We start from the raw sequence: 17,876 nt of genomic DNA, 5'->3' as shown, positions 1-17,876 counted from the left end.
AGACCAAAAATCTAAGAGTCACTTTTGATGCTTTCCTTCATCTTCCCATTTCAATCTAGACTTCTTGATTTTTTTATCTTCTAAATATCTCTTGAATTAATTGCCCAAATATTCCTTGAATTCTTTTACTTTTCTTAACCTCTACATCACTATCACCCTAAAATGCTACCTTTTCCCATATAATTACTGCAATGACCTCTTTTACACCTTAATTTTTCAGTGTTAGGCATTATCAATTATTTTATTTTTTTGTTTAGGTATAATTGACATATAACATTATATTAGTTTCAGGTGTACATTATTCAGTATTTGTATATATTGAGAAATGATCATAACAGTAAGTCTAGTTAACATCCATCACCATATAGTCACAAAATTTTTTTCTTATAATGAGAACCTTTAAGATCTACTCTTAGCAACTTTCAAATATGTGATACAGTATTATTAACTATAGTCACCATGCTGTATATTACCTCCCTGTGACTTTATTCTATAGCTGGAAGTTTATACTTCTTGACTCTCTTCACCCATTTCACCCACTCTCTACCCTCCACCTCTGAAAACCACCACTCTGTTCTCTGTATCTATGTTTGGGGCTTTTTTGTCATTTTTTAAAATAGATTCCACACGAGTGAGATCATATGGTATTTGTTTCTCCGTCAGACTTATTTCACTTAGCATAATGCCTCAAGGTCCATCCATGTTGTTGCAAATGGCAAAATTGTATTCTTTTTTATGACTGAATAATATTCCTATGTATATGTGTGTGTATAATCACATTTTCTTTATTCATCTATCAATGGACACTTAGGTTGTTTCTAATGTTTCCATATCTTGGTTACTAAAATTAATGTTACAGTAAGTGTGAGGGTGCATATATCTTTTTGAGCTAGTGTTTTCATCTTCTTCAGATAAATACCCAGAAGTAGAATTGCTGGATCATATAATAGTTCTCTTTTTAATTTTTAGAGGAACCTCCATAGAGGGTTCCATGATGGTTGTACCAACTTAAATTCTCACCAACAGCACACAGAGGTTTCTTTTTTTCCACATCCTCACTTTGATAATAACCAGTCTAACAGGTGTGAGGTAATATTTCACTGTGGTTTTTTTTTTTTTTTAAGATTTTATCCATTTATTTGACAGAGAGAGAGAGCACAAGCAGGGAGAGCGGCAGGCAGAGGGAGAGGGAGAAGCAGACTCCCCACTGAGCAGGGAGCCCGATGCGGGGCTCGATCCAAGGACCCCGAGATCATGACCCCAGCCAAAGGCAGATGCTTAACCAACTGAGCCACCCAGGTGCCCCTTCACTGTGGTTTTTTTTTTTTTTTTAAGATTTTATTTATTTATTTGAGAGAGAGAGTGAGAGACAGAGAGCACGAGAGGGAAGAGGGTCAGAGGGAGAAGCAGACCCCCCGCTGAGCAGGGAGCCCGATGCGGGACTCGATCCCAGGACTCCAGGATCGTGACCTGAGCCGAAGGCAGTCGCTCAACCAACTGAGCCACCCAGGCGCCCTTCACTGTGGTTTCTGGTTTGCATTTCCCTGCTGATGAGTGATGTTGAGTACCTTTTCATGTACCTGTTGACCATTTGTATATTTTCTTTGGAAAAATGTCTATCCAGACATTCTGCCCATTTTTTAATCAGATTGTTGCTTTGCTATTGAGTTGTAATAGTTTATATATTTTGGATATTAACCCTTTAACAGATACTTGATTTGTATGTATTTTCTCCTTTTTCAGTAGTTTGCCTTTTCATTTTGTTGATGGTTTCCTTTACTGTGCAGAAGCTTTTTAGTTTGCTGTAGCCCAACTTATTTTTGCTTCATTTGCCTCAGGCATCTATTTTTTTTTAAGGTTTTATTCATTTACTTGAGAGAGAGCATGTGCTTTCATGCACACATGCACGGATGGCGGAAGATTGGGGCAGAGGGAGAAGGAAAAGCTAATAACTCCCCGCTGAGCAGGGAGCCCGACATGGTCTCGATCCTAGGACCCTGAAATCATGACCTGAACTGAAGGCAGACGCTTAACTGACTGAGGAGCCACCCAGGTGCCCCTCAGGCATCTATGTTCTTAAGCACTATGTTATGTGGCCTCTAAAGGACATAAACTAAAAATGAAAAGACTATGCAGTCTATTAAACTGGAAGGGGAAAGTGGAGTGATGTTCAAGAGAGATCTCAAGTCAAGTGTATTGCATATTCTCTTCTTTCTTGGTTTACTTCCTTCTTTGGATAGAGTAAATACTTCATCAGCTTCCTGAAAGAAGATGCATAAGATGTAAATTTTTGAGACCTGCATATCTGCAAATATCTTTATTCTTCCCTCACAGTTACTTAATAGTTTACTTGGGTATGAAGTTCTAGTTTGGAAATATCCCCTCAGAATTTTGGAGGCACTGCTTCTTTTTCTTTTGGTTTCTAACATTGCTGTTGAAAAATCCACCATTTTGATTCTTCTGCGTTTAAGTTTGTTCTTTACCTTTTGGAAGTCTTGAGGATGTTCCTCTGTCCTCATTTTTCTTAATTTTACAGTGATGTGTCTTGAGGTATTTCATTGTCTTTTTTTTTTTTTTTTAAGATTTTATTTATTTATTTGAGAGACAGCAAGAGAGAAAGCACGTACATGACTGGGAGGGGGCAGGGGGCAGAGGGGGAGGATCTCAAGCAGACTCTGATGTGGGGCTCCATCTCACAACCCTGCGATCATGACCTGACCCAAAACCAAGAGTCAGACACAACTGAGCCACCCAGGCGCCCCAGGGGTATTTCATTGTCTTCTTTTGTGTTGAGCACATTGTCATTTAATACACATTTGTTGCAGTGGAAAAGATTAAATCAAAACTTGCTTCATTCCTTCATTCTCTAGTTTATTATCATCTAAACTCTAAGGGGATCTCAATGCTGTCTCCTCTCATTTGATCCCTGGGAAGGGGGCAGAGGACCAATGTGGGTTAAGCCTGGAGTAGGCTCTAGCCAGTCATAAGAGACAGAATTTTTTTGTGTCCACAAAATTTTTGTGTTACATGCACCAGTAACCAGTCTCAGGGGAGGACTCCAAACATTTCTACCCATTGCATCTTGGTTTTGGAGTCACTAAGGTAAATACAATGCTGTCAAACACTGGACGGACAACACTTTACTTACACAGAGAAGAGAAAGAGCAGGATCAGTTTCAGTAGTGGTGTCAGTCCCCGATGGTCAGTGGGTCTCTCCTGGCCACTGACACAAGGCAACTGGCCTATGTGCCACATCCCTCTCATGCTGCAGTGGAAGCAACCTGGCCCCTCTCCTCAGGGGACAAATATAACAGTGGGTTGACCAAGTGACATATAATGTACATACTTGAAGCACAGACAAGAGTAGTTAGTGAGCCCAAAACAAGGAAAGATATTCCCACATAAGGTGATAGGCCAGGTACAATCTGTGTGGGCTCTTTAACTCTTGGTAAGAAGTGTTCCAGACTCAAGGTTCATTCTTTTTTTTTTTTTTTTTAAGATTTATTTATTTATTTGAGAGAGCGAGAATGAGAGAGAGTACATGAGAGGGGGGAGGGTCAGAGGGAGAAGCAGGCTCCTTGCTGAGCAGGGAGCCCGATGCTGGACTTGATTCCGGGACTCCAGGATCATGACCTGAGCTGAAGGCAGTTGCTTAACCAACTGAGCCACCCAGGCGCCCCACAAGGCTCATTCTTATGCAGCTGAGTGGGGGCTGAAAGACTACATGCAGGAGACTTCCAACACAAAGTCTTCTAGATTATTTTATTTTATTTTACTTTTTGGCTTTCTCCTTACATTCTGTCTTTGGAATTATAAGCACTGTATCATTTAGTCCTCAGTATTGCTCTGAATGGTGCGTACTGTTATCTTCACCCTACAAATGGAAAAGTTTAAGGATAAGGAACTCGTTCAGTCATAAGTGGTAGAGCTGGGATTTAAACTTGGATCTGGCCTGATTCAAGAGCCCAGTCTTAATCTCCATGCTCTACATGTCCTCCTGTGTGTGATGGCATGTGCCCTGTCTCTCCCGCTATAAGCTTCTTGAGGAAAGGGGACTGTGAGTTCTTCACCCCAGTCTTTTAGGAGCCTTGGCAAGATGCTTGACACACAGTCTGGGCTCAATAAATGCCAGCTGAATTGAATGGAAGTCAAAGTGTGCAAGAGGAATAAAGGTCCTTGGAGTTGAGAAAATCAAGGAACTCTTAAGACCAAGTGACAGAAGGCTCTTCTTGTGCTTGTTGAAGAGCTTGGAAGGGCAGCTAAAAACTGTGATACCAAAATCATTCAGTGGGGAGTGATGTAGATGTGGTAAAAAGCTTGAAGAGGCTAAATGCCCAGGCAGAGCCATGGAATGTTCATGGCTCAGTGTGGTTAAATATTTTAGGATACAGTCTTCTGTTTTGTTATTCCAGAAACTTACTTTTCTTTCTGTTCTCTAAAATGATTAGGCTTCCATGTTGACATACTAAAGGTTCAAGAAACTATTCAATAACCAAATACCATGTAATTAAACTCAATTAATTGCCTCAACTGGAATTTTCTGGTTTTGATTGTAATGGTATTGCTATCTAAGAAAGGCAGAAAGCAGACTAGAAAAGACAGGCATTCACTATAGTGTCTTGTTTGTGGAGAAAAATCCGTGTGAGTAGAAGGGGATAGTCATCCCAAAACAGTGAAAGAGACTGGGAATACCTGTCTAAGCTTGTCCAAAAGAGGGAGTCTGATCTAAGCACACTTGTTCAGACTAGCCTTATAATAAGTGCTCAATAAATGATAGCTATTATTTTTGTTAACATAGGTGAGAATGCTTCCAGGTACCCTTTAACTGAGAACCACTTTTTGAGATTAGGTACCTCCATATTCCATTTCCATGTTTAGCAAACAACTCTCTGAGCATTTGACTTCATACAGAGAGTATATAGAGGCCAGGAAAAGTGCTGGTCAGCCAGAGTTGGTCTCAGGTCCACTTTACCAGTGTTTCTTCTTGTGAATTAATATTGACAATATTGACATTCTGGAGTGTTGGTTCTGTGTGGTTTAAAGGGAGTCTGCCTCAAAGGACAAAATCCTCCCCCTGTGGCCTCTGGGGGCAAATGACCAGGGTTCAATTCCTGGCTTTCCCTTGCACTATCTCTGTAGCTTTGTGCAAGCTATGCAATCCTCTATGCCCCAGTTTCCCTTATCTGTAAAATAGGAAAAATAATAGTACCTACTTCTGAAAGTAGTTGTAAGAATACAATGAGATAATGCACAGGGCTTGCCACATAGTAACCCTCCATAAATTTTAGCTTTTGAGGTCAGGTTCCCCTAGGACCAAACCCTGGACTGTGGGGATAATAAGGCAAATGCTATCCACTCAATGGGCCTAGCTTCCCAAAGTGCTATCCTTTGCTTGTATATGGATCACCTTGACATTTGAAACAAGCCACTAGTACTCACCTAGTCTTGGGTTTTATATATATTAACTCATTTAATATTGATGGCAACCTCATGGAGTAGATGCTACTATTATCCCCCATTTTACAGATGAGGAAACTGAGGCATGGAGAGGCTAAATTTTTTTTGCCCGAGTGAGTAACTGGTGGCTTTCATTCCAGGAACCACCTTTTATACACTTGTTAGACTATCTTCTTTCTCACAATCATATCAGAGATTGAAAACTCATTTTTTTCATCTCCAACAGTGTTTTAAAGATATAGTTTCTGTTTTCTTATGAGCTTTGACTCCACCCATAAATATATCATGTAGTTATAAAACCGGTGGTCTGCTTTATTTGAAAAAGATCAAATCAAATCAAACATAAGGTTATTCACCACCTATTACGTAGCCGGCATCACAGAACATCCCTGTAATTGTGCATTTCACTTACCATTTTTTCAAGATTGGTCTATCTGCTCTCATGTTTCAAAAAACTAGAAAGTAGAAACAACAAATTTGCTTCATAAAGTTATTAGTGTCTATAAATTTGAATAGGCATGCATTTATTAAGCCCCCTGGGTGTTGGCATCGTACCTGCCGAACATCCTAAGGTAGTAAAACATTTTTGTGCCCTTTTAGATTTTATAAAGAGCCTTTCAGAAGATGCTCACATCACACAATAACTGCAGAGGTGAAGAGGGAAAGAAATCGTCAACTTTCCTCTGCTTTTGCATCTCCTTCCTTAACTCCTGGAAATCACGAACGTTTGTCCAGCGTACCTCAGCCGTTATTTATCGAAGCTTCTCATTACCACAATGAGTTAGTTGGCCCCGAACTTTGTCTAGGAATCTCTCCTCTCTCTGGTGGAGGCTCCCGGATTGGCTGGAATCTGAACATGCGCAGAAGCTCAGCGAACCCAGGGCGGGACGGTGCACTCGCGGGCACTGCCTCCCTTCCCCTGACAACGGGAAGCGGGTGAGCGTCAAGACGCCTGCGCAAACGTGGCCGGGGCGCCGGGGTGGTGGGTTACGCCTGGAGAGCGCATGGGCAGACAAACTGTACGTCCGTTTGTCCGGAGCGGAGGGGAGAGTGGGCGCCATCTTCTTCTAGGCTCACTGAGGGCTCCACCTGTACTGGGCAGGCTGCTGCGACGAGGAGTGCCCCCCGCCCCCGGCCTTGTGTGTCCGACTCGGCAGCAGTGGTGTGTGTTTATTGCCAAGTGCGAAGCAGTTACCCTTGGGGCGTCGGGGTGGGGAGGGGCTGGCGATGGGGACGGAAGAAGAGGGAAAGGCGGGGCCGGCAGCCGCGCCAGGAGCTAGCGTAGCTTCTGCCGTTAGGGCACCCTCATTCCTTGCTAAACACCGACTTTCCCGTCAGCCTCCATGTGGTGTGGTGTGTGCGCTGCCCAGTTTTCTTAAGAGTGAAGATCTCGAAGGATTTCATAGGTATTTTTTTTCTTTGCTATGTCATCGTAGTCAGTGGTGGCGGAAAAGCGTTGAAGGCCCGGCTCGTTAGGCATGAGAGTGGCCAAAGTGTTTGAATTAGGTATGGGGCAGTTCACCCTGTGGCGAGTTAGGGTGGAATGTTTGCCCTTGGGACGGCGTGACGGAAAGGCATGGAGGTTGGGCGGTCCAGGTTAATTTGAAGGCTGATTTTGGCTGAAGGTCTGGCGACAGCATCGGATCCCACGTAGCAACTTTGGCCTGGCGCGAAAGAAGGAAGCTCTGACCCCTGGGAGTATGGACAAAGGCTTTGGGCTATAGAAGCAATGCCTTCGGATGATCCCCATTTGAGGATGATGGATGTTATGGGAAATCCTGTGCCGAGTGGATTCGTCTTCATTTACAGTTCCTTAAGGACTATGGCTCTGTGTCGTCATGCCTTTGGTTTTTATTTTAACCATCTACATTATAAAAGGATAAAAGGCAGATCTTCATAAAGAATAATTGTGGACTGGGCTAGATTATTTTCTGCAGGGGAAACTTCTGCATTTAGAATTTCGTCATAACTTTGGGTTTTAAGGAATAGTCATTTTCTTTCCCCCACCGTATCTGGAAAATGACTTGTTATTCGCTAGTTAAAATCAGATCTGAGATAATACCTATTTAAATTTTAGTTTCTGGTTTCCCTGTAAGGCTTGATTAGAAGATGCACATTTCGTATTGTTTAGTGATAATGGTGATCAAGTGTGATGAATCCTGGATAAAATCAAAGTTATTTAAAATGAACTTAATTAATTTCAGTGACTTGCCCTTAAAGGAGCTTTTTAGGACTCACTTCCATCTTTTCATAGGTTAGAAGTTCTAACAGATCAGGGTCTTTAAATCAACACAGTCACAAAAATACTTGTGTTGCATTCATAAGTAGAAAAAATTGTAAGTGCAGTGTACTTTAGGGTATTTTGTGTATTTTGATTTTTGTGTAATGTTCTAAGAGTAGAATTTCTGGGGAGTTGGCTTAAGGAAATAACGGAACCACAGAAAAAGTGCTCATTTTGAGAACTGGTCTCTTATAGGCGGTTTCCCAGGTATGTCATTGTTGAGAGATAAAATGGTACATTTCCCTACCATCTAAAGGGCAGAAAAGTTAAGTGTTAGTTATATGTGGCAAATTAGAAAAAAATACCATATATTGTCTGTTTGAATTGGAATTCAGATTTGTACTCATGGAACTATTTACAATGCTGTTTGTAAGCAAGGGAGAATAAGAAAATTTTTAAATTTGACATATTCTTGAAACATCCCTAAGTATCTTGTAGATACATTTATGTTCTCAGGGTAAATCCCTTTTAAATTTTTGAAAAAGTTTAGAAGAGACAAAATGGCATGTATCTTTCTAAAATATTTTAAAAGTAAAGGAGCTAAGTCAGTTTGCATAGGAAGGAATCTTGAAACTTCAGTGGGGACTATTCCAGAAGCCATTCATAGTTTTTTAAATGTTCGTGTGGATATTGGTTTGTTGAAGGAACCAGGCTTGTACTTATTTTTTATTTTTGGTACTGTGCGGATTTTAATAGACCATTTTTTTAGAGCAGTTTTTTAGGTTTACAGCAGTAAGGAGCAGAAGATACAGAGATTTCCCATATACCCCTGCCCCCACACATGTACCATGTAAATATTTTAATAATAAGTGTCATTAATATTTTCAGTATTAATTTGGCATTGATAATTCAGATGTAGAATATGCCAAGTAATTTCTTGATATCTTTGTTAGTTTAGCTTGTAGTTTAAAAAGTTTAATCAGTGGACCATTTTCAAAGGAAAATAAACCCTGCAGACCTCAGTATGTCTTTTTTTTTTTAAGATTTTATTTATTTGACAGAGAGAGATAGTGAGAGCAGGAACACAAGCAGGGGGAGTGGGGGAGGGAGAAGCAGGCTTCCTGGCAAGCAGGGAACCTGATGTGGGGCTCGATCCCAGGACCCTGGGGTCATGACTTGAGCCTAAGGCAGACGCTTAAGGACTGAGCCACCCAGGTGCCCCAAAGAATATGTCTTTAGACAACACTTTGTGGAAGAGTGGTACTTAAGTGTAAATACTGAATTAAAGCAACATTTATTGGCACATTAAAAACAAATTTGTAATTATTAATTTAACAACTCTTAAAAACTTATTCAGTAAGACTACATTAAATATTGTTACTTTGGGTATCTCTGAAAATATTAGATATAAATTTCCTTAAGGAAATATTAAGTTAAGATTTTTCAGCAGTTAACACTGATAATCCCTAAACATTCTAATTAAATGTGCTTTTATTCTATTTTCTACATGTCATTTGGGTTTTCTCAATGCAGCACAGTTTGAAATGGAATAAACTTGTTAGCATAATAAGATTTTCTATTTGGCTTAAGATGAATTTTATTTTTATTTATTTATTTATTTTTTTTAAGATTTTATTTATTTGCGAGAGAGACAATGAGAGACAGAGAGCATGAGAGGGAGGAGGGTCAGAGGGAGAAGCAGACTCCCTGCTCAGCAGGGAGCCTGATGTGGGACTCGATCCCGGGACTCCAGGATCATGACCTGAGCCGAAGGCAGTCGCTTAACCAACTGAGCCACCCAGACGACCCAAGATGAATTTTAATAGTAATTGTTTTAGCAGTTTAAGATAAGGAGGAGTAGTTGAGATTTTTTTTATTTTAGAGGTATTTTATTTTTTTAAAGATTTTTATTTATTTGATAGAGCAGTGGGGAGAGGCAGAGGGAGAGAGAATCCAAGCAGACTATGTGCTGAGCATAGTGCCCGACGAGGGGCTTGATCTCATGACCCTGAGATCATGACCTGAACCGAAACCAAGAGTCAGATACTTAACCGACTAAATCACCCAGGCTCCCCAGTTTTAGGGGTATTTTAGTATTTGCCTTAATTATATTAGAATCAGGAAACTTGGTTCCATGTTTGGAAGTGTGAGCTGTATGTGTAGAACTTAAAATTGTATCCAAAGGGTAGCCATTGGTTTGGATCAAAACATTAGTGTCTTGTTCATTTATTGTATCATTTTGAATCATTGCCTTATTAATTTGATTTGGTCTTATGTTTTAAAAGGGAGGAAAATTGCAAGAGAGTTGGACTTACTGAGCTAGGTGTTTGGTCTTTTCATGAGTGGAAGTGATAGGCTTTTGGGGAATTTTTGGTGTTTTTAAATTGTCATTTTACTTGTAGAACAGTTGTCTTTTTCTAAGTGGATGTAAAATTTATATACAGTGAAATGCAGAGACCTTAAGGATAGTATTCATTTAATCATAGTAAGTTTATACACCCATATAACCAACACTCTAATCAAAATGTGTAACATTTCTATCACCCTTTTCCTCATGCCACTTCCAATCAAGGAGCTGTTTAATTTTCAGAAGTTTTTTGTTTTAAAATAATTTGCAGATGTCTACTTGGAATTTGTACTTCGTTTTTGCTGAAGGATGTTTAATTTCCCCTTGGAACAAAGAAGACCATTTTGTAATGCCCATAGTTGTGGTTCCTATATTGCTTCACTTTTAATAGGTAATTCTGAAGTGAATATCCTTATCTGGCGTTGTTTAAGATCAATTACAGGGTCCGAGGATTAATTATATTTCATTTTCTTTCCACAGTTAAGTTGCTTTTACAGAATTAACAGGTCTCCAAGAAATTTTAAAAAGGTAAGATATCCAGAGCTTAAGGCTTGACAAAAAAAAATGTAAAATAGAATAGGACATGTAGGTACACATGGTTTCTGTACTTTACCTCTGGCCAGTGATGCACTAGTGGTAGACAGTTTATTATCATAAGCAAAAATTATATACTGACCATAGATGGCTTTTCAAATATGTAAAACTCATTGTGGTTGGTAAAATTCTTTAACCCACAAAGCTCTCTCTCATGTTTCAGTAGAAGATATGTTTCTAAGTGAGTCTGAAAATAGTTTGGTCTTGTTGTGAAGCAGTGCTTGGCAGACTTACAAAGAAGATTTGATATTTTTGATGCTCATATTGTATAGGATAGGTGATATGAAATATTTCTTCGAAATAGTTGGTTTATTTGTATGTTTAGATGGGAGAAGGTTTATTCTTTAAGAAATTAGATACAGTCAGTATTTTTTGTGAACTCAAACTTGTTTTCATTTATAAATGCTGAAGAAGGTAGGAACCAAGTAATTATTAAGTTTAGTTTGGGATAAGGTACTTCAAAAATAAGACTTGCTATTATGTGTACCTTTCTGTCTGCAGGTCATTATTGCTGTGGTTTGAGCTCAGCATGGCTGTAGTCATCCGTTTACTGGGGCTTCCTTTTATTGCGGGGCCTGTGGATATTCGTCACTTCTTCACGGGATTGACTATTCCTGATGGAGGAGTGCATATAATTGGAGGGGAAATTGGGGAGGCTTTTATTATATTTGCAACAGATGAAGATGCAAGACGTGCCATAAGTCGTTCAGGAGGGTTTATCAAGGATTCATCTGTAGAGCTCTTTCTTAGTAGTAAGGCAGAAATGCAGAAGACTATAGAAATGAGAAGAACTGATCGCATAGGAAGAGAGCGACCAGGATCTGGGGCGTCAGGGGCTGGCAGCTTGTCTAACTTTGTTGAGGCTATTAAAGAAGAAGCAAGTAATTCTGGATATGGCTCTCCAATTAATCAAGATGCTGGGTTTCATACTAATGGTACAGGACATGGTGATTTAAGGCCAAGAAAGACACGGCCATTGAAGGCAGAGAATCCTTACTTGTTTCTGCGAGGTTTGCCTTACTTAGTAAATGAAGATGATGTACGTGTCTTTTTCTCTGGTTTGTGTGTGGATGGCGTAATTTTCTTGAAACATCATGATGGCCGAAATAATGGTGATGCCATAGTAAAATTTGCTTCATGTATTGATGCTTCAGGAGGTCTTAAATGTCATAGAAGTTTTATGGGTTCAAGATTCATAGAAGTAATGCAAGGCTCAGAACAGCAGTGGATTGAGTTTGGTGGTAACGCAATTAAGGAGGTTGACATTCCTATGAGAACTGAAGAACATTCTCCACCAAGAGGAATTAATGATCGACATTTTCGAAAACGATCTCATTCAAAATCTCCCAGAAGAACACGTTCTCGTTCTCCTCTTGGATTTTATGTTCACTTAAAAAATCTATCCCTAAGTATTAATAAGAGAGATTTAAGAAATTTCTTTAGAGATACTGATCTGACTAATGAACAGATTAGATTTTTATATAAAGATGAAAGAAGAACAAGATACGCATTTGTGATGTTCAAAACTCTGAAAGACTATAACACCGCTCTGGGTTTACATAAGACAGTTTTACAATATCGTCCAGTTCATATTGATCCTGTTTCTAGAAAACAAATGCTGAAGTTCATTGAATGTTATGAAAAGAAAAGACCAGTGTCAATAGAGAAAGAGAGGCTTGGACATATTTCACAAAAATACTCTCAAGAAGGCTACCCTGGCCAGAAACTGTGTATATATATAAGAAATTTTCCTTTTGATGTTACAAAAGTTGAAGTGCAAAAGTTCTTTGCGGACTTCTCTCTTGCAGAGGATGACATTTACTTACTTTATGATGACAAAGGAGTTGGTCTGGGAGAAGCATTGGTGAAATTCAAAACAGAAGAACAGGCCATGAAAGCTGAACGTTTAAACCGACGGAGATTCTTGGGGACAGAGGTATTGTTAAGACTTATATCTGAGGCACAAATGCAGGAGTTTGGTGTAAATTTTTCCTTGATGCCCACTGAGAGAATGCAAGACCATTCACAGTCATGTGATAGAGATGACCATTCCCATTCATTTGACTCAAGTGATCCACCAATATACTCAGTTGGCCCATCTGAAAACTTTAGGCATCAGCAAGAGGACTTGAGGCAACTGGACAATTTCAAGCAAACCCAGGCGGATTTCCGACAGCTTGACAGGAGCCTTCCAGAAGACTTTAGGCATTCCCCAGAGGACTTCAGGCGCTCCCCAGAAGACTTCAGGCGCCCTCGGGAGGAGCACTTCAGGCGGCCTCTTGAGGAGGATTTCAGGCGCCCTTGGGAGGAGGATTTCAGGTACCCTCGGGAGGACTTCAGGTACCCTCGGGAGGAGGACTGGAGGCGGCCACCCGAGGAGGATTTCAGACGACCTCCCAAGGAGGACTTCAGGCGACCCCCCGAGGAGGACTGGAGGCGACCCCCCGAGGAGGACTGGAGGAGGCCCTTGGAGGGAGACTTTAGGCGGCCACCTGAGGAGGATTGGAGGCGGCCTCCTGAGGACGACTTCAGGCGGCTTCCCCAAGGGGAATGGAGACGACCACCTGAGGAGGACTTCAGGCGACCACCCGAGGAGGACTTCAGGCGACCACCCGAGGAGGACTTCAGGCGACCTCCCGAGGAGGACTTCAGGCGGCCCCCTGAGGAGGATTTCAGGCGACTTCCGGAGGAAGACTTCAGGCGACCTCCCGAGGAGGATTTCAGGCGTTCTCCTGAGGAGGATTTCAGGCGTACTCCTGAGGAGGATTTCAGGCGACCGCCCCCGGAACACTTCAGGCGGCCGCCCCCGGAGCACCTCAGGCGGCCGCCCCCGGAGCATTTCAGGCGGCCGCCCCAGGAGCACTTCAGGCGGCCGCCTCAGGAGCACTTCCGCCGGCCGCCCCAGGAGCACTTCCGCCGGCCGCCTCAGGAGCATTTCCGGCGGCCACCCCAGGAACATTTCAGGCGCCCCCGAGAGGAAGATTTCAGGCACCCACCGGATGAAGATTTCAGGGGCCCTCCTGATGAAGACTTCAGGCATCCTCCTGACGAGGACTTCAGGAGCCCCCAGGAGGAAGACTTTAGATGCCCTTCTGATGAGGACTTCAGGCGGCTCCCGGAGGAAGACCTCAGGGAACCTCCAGAAGAGGACCCTAGACTTCCTGACAGTTTTAGACCTCCTGCTGAGGAGTTTAGGAACCCACCTGATGACTTTAGAAGTCATCGCCCTTTTGTGAATTTTGGTCGCCCAGAAGGTGGCAAGTTTGATTTTGGAAAGCGCAGTATGGGAAGTTTACCTGAGGGGAGGTTTATTCCTGACCCAAAATTAAATTGTAGTTCAGGTAGAGTAACACCTATTAAGATAATGAATCTTCCATTTAAAGCTAATGTTAATGAAATTCTAGACTTTTTCCATGGCTATAGAATCATACCCGATTCAGTTTCAATACAGTATAATGAACAAGGATTACCTACAGGGGAAGCCATTGTTGCTATGATAAACTATAATGAAGCTATGGCTGCTATTAAAGATCTAAATGATAGGCCAGTTGGCCCTCGCAAAGTTAAGTTACTGTTGCTCTAGAGAGCATTTCTAAATTCAGTAACGTCCCCACAGTATTGATGCAGTAAAATGCATTTGTTTTTAAGTGTTTATTTTTAATGATCTAATGGAAAACATTTTAATTTGACTTGTGAATAGAACAAATGTAAATATTAGAATGTGAATCTGGTTTTCTTTTGCTTGCAAATTGCCATTCAGTTTTTCTAATTTAAAATTATATATGCCCCCCCCTTTTTTTTTGGACAGTGGGGGAGAAAATTCCGAGTGCATTAATTTTTGTTGATATCTTGGGTAAACCTCAAGACTTGTATAATAGAGCTGTATTTGGGGAAGATAAATTTTATATTCACTTTTGTTTCCAGTCTGTAGTCTACATCTTATACTGTGTAAGGAAATGGTCAGTGATTTATTGTTCAGGTTTAGCATTTTTATTGCTAACTGCCTGCAGAATTAATGCCCTCTTCTTTGTCTGAGATATTACTGTGTTAAGCCTCCCGTTAATTATAAATAGTTCAAAATAGACAGACTGTGAATTTGAAGTTTACTTATGTAAAAAGCTTAGGAGATTCTTGAAGTTTCCATGTTCGTAACTGCAAAGTTTTATAAAAATAAAAAAATTGCAACTGAATAGACCAACTAATTAACTTTACTTGTATTTGTATAAAAAGAAAAAAGAATTACAGCTTCTTCTGTGAAGTTTTCAACCGCTACCTTAGTATTTATGATAGGATGGACCAAACATCTATAATAGTAGCATAGAGAGGTATGTTTAGTTCTATGGTTTCCTCCACATTTCATCAACCAAACTGATAAAATTAACTCAAAATACTTAAAAGTTACTAAAAAGTAACTATAGCTACAAAGGACATTCAGACTTCTGCTGGGAAGAATGTGATATATGGATATAGTTTCTTTTTAGGAAGAATTTAGTGATGATTCATTTAACTTGTAGTTTTTATTAGGTTCTCATTTTTAAATTTCAAGACTTTGTATCCAAAGACTCAATAACTAAATATAATCAGACTTCTATGAGATTGAATTTTGACTTCTTTGATGTATTTAGTGTGAGCATTTTGTAAACACTGGATTTGATTTTTTTAATACCCATAATATTAATGGCTAACATTTATTGGGCACTTACTGTTTGCTAGGCAGTAAAAGTGATTTACATGCATAATCTCAATTTAAATATTCCTTAAGTATGGAATATTACTTACATCTCTTTCAACAAGTGAGATAATGAAGTTTAGAGGTTCAGTAACTTGCTTAAAGTCATAGCTTGTAAATCATGGAGACAGTTTCAACCCAGACAGACCACTGACTCCAGTTGATGCTCTTAACACTTGCCTACTAACTTTGTTAAGTGGTACTTCTCATTTTAGCAAGATCATGCTAAAAATACTTTGAAATACTTTCTTCACACATTGCTGCTTTAAAAAGAGCATTAAAAACAAAATTAGTATGCTCATTGTTCATAAAAGACAAATTAACTTTAAAAGTTTTTATATATCCAGGGCTTCTCTTGGATAATAATAACATTATAAATTGACTTCTAATTAAAAGTTGTTTATCAAATATGATTTGACTTTGGTTGGCCTTTAAGTTTACATAAAACCAGGTTAATTTCCTCAATTCTGTGATCCAGGTTTCCTATATTGAGCAAATAAGAATAAAATTTGAATTTATATATGGTTGTTCAGTCATTTAATAATAGGATATTGCAGAAGTAGAATACTTTGTCAGTACTTAGCCATTTACTACCATTTTGGATGAATCTTCAGTGATTTAAGAAGTCTAAGAGAAACCAATTCAAGTTTCTGTGTGTTTAATTATAGTGAATATAATTGCTAGTAGAATGAGTAAACTGGTAATTTGGTTTGAAAAAGCACATCAGTATGCTCTTTAAACTAGTAAGCTTATAAATAGCCAGGAGAATGATAAATTAATAACCAAACAAGATGAACAAAATAGGAAGAAATGATATTTGAATGCTCAAAGATTATTTAGATGGTTCATTCGATCAGTTGTCTTGAGGAATGTATGGAAGACTTTAAAACACTTCTCAGATGGGTAGCGGTAAGAGCTAAGATGAAGCCTAAAAGTGAAATACCACATAATGTGGAACTTTTTCTCAGAATGGGCTGGGGTATGATGGTAGTAGTAAATAAGAGGTCAACAATAGTAAACACAAGCTTTGTATTTTGATTGTAAAATTAATGAATTGATAGGAATAGATAACTTTACTCCATAATCATTTAGTTTATTTTTAAAATTTTAAAAATAAAAAGTTAATTATAGAAAACTGGTTTCTACTGAATACAACCATTTTTGCACATTTTTCCCAACTCTGCTTTCAGTGGTATGTTGATAAATTGGCCATGGTAGGAGTTCTTATGCCATGGAAGTTGACAAATGCAACACAACAGGGCATTTTCCATGTTGGAGAGCCAGTTAACCAAGCACAACACCAATTTCAAACACGTAAGTTCTTACACACCCATCAATATAGTTGATCTTGAACGACCTGGGTTTGAACTACCAGTGTCCACTTACGTGTAGAATTTTTTCCATAAATACAGTACACTATTTTCTCTTTGATTTTAACAATATTTTGTTTTTTCTAGCTGACTTTATTGTAAGAATACAATATATAATGCATATACAAAATACATGTTGATTAATTGTTATTGGCAAGGCTTTTGATCAAAATTTATGCGGATTTCAACTGCACAGAGGTCAGCATCCCTGACCCTGGCATAGTTCAAGGGTCAACTATATCAGCCAGTTTTGCCTCCTCTCTCCTACTCCCAAATATATCAGGTACACTAGGAGCATACTGGTTCTCTCGTTTAATACCCAGTGGCATTTTAATTATCTTAAAGCCACACATTTTTGTCAGAGGTATCTGAAAAATATAGTTCATGTCTAGAAAATAAAAATAATCCCACAAACCAAGAGGTAGTTAAGAATCATTATATTGGGAGTACACTTTAAAACTTAGAATAAGCAGTGGCTCGAGCAGTGGCTCTTGGTTCACCTATCACCTATTAAGCAGTGACCCCATTACCTCCATCTTTGTATTAAATGTTAGTTATTACTGAGCTGCATTAGATACTATATATTTATGATCTATAATTATGAATTAACGATATCATTTATTCTCAATAACCCTAATAAACTTAAACCTATTTTGGAGATAAGAAATGGAGGCCTATAGGCTAAGTGGTCAGGTTACCTTTTTTTTTTTTTTTACAAGGAAGCTGAAAGGTTTTTACATTTTTAAAGATGGTTACATTTTTATGTGTATGTGCGTGAGAAAAGCGATAGAAGTTTATTAAGTGAAGATACAGAAAAAGCTCTCAAGTGAGAGGGGTCCCAACAGGGTTGCTGATGAGGGTCTTTAGGGTTGGTCTTTTATAGAAAGCTAACCAGGGCACTTAAATCCTTTTAACATCTCTATTGATAACACCTTCAATGGCTTACTTCCTTTTTAGGTCTCAGTTATTCTTTGTTGGTCACAGGTGATTATCATAAAGACACCCACCCCACCCACCTAGTGCAGGGTGGTCCTCCACCCCACCCCACCCCACCCGCCTAGGGCATAAGTACCTATGTTACTAGCCTTGATTTCGTTTCTCAGCCCACAAATTATAAAAATATTTACTCTAGCCCTTTAAGTTTGCCAACCTAAGTCT

At 39.5% G+C, this 17,876-nt stretch overlaps 1 protein-coding gene across 13 annotated transcripts in view; it reads left to right on the top strand.

Moving 5' to 3' along the window:
* Positions 1-6,463: 6,463 nt before the first annotated feature.
* Positions 6,464-17,876, top strand: part of RBM12B (RNA binding motif protein 12B) — a 29,726-nt gene continuing 18,313 nt past the window's right edge. For 2 of the 13 annotated variants that reach the window (XR_004680494.1, XR_004680491.1), the window contains exons 1-2: positions 6,533-6,619; positions 10,506-10,553. Coding sequence is in view for 6 of the 13 variants with exons in the window: in XM_035011519.1 (XP_034867410.1) it covers positions 11,149-14,202 (3,054 nt within the window). In the remaining 7 variants the exon portion in view is untranslated. Of the gene's footprint in view, positions 6,620-6,654; positions 6,864-9,657; positions 14,826-17,876 lie in introns of those variants that run through there. The other 11 variants (XR_004680489.1, XR_004680488.1, XM_035011523.1 and 8 more) reach the window with 10 other exon arrangements.

The sequence above is a fragment of the Mirounga leonina genome, unplaced genomic scaffold, assembly GCF_011800145.1.
Source record: "Mirounga leonina isolate KUSES-001 unplaced genomic scaffold, KU_Mleo_1.0 Mir_165, whole genome shotgun sequence".
Taxonomy (NCBI): domain Eukaryota; kingdom Metazoa; phylum Chordata; class Mammalia; order Carnivora; family Phocidae; genus Mirounga; species Mirounga leonina.
This window is presented reverse-complemented; position numbering and strand designations above follow the sequence as displayed.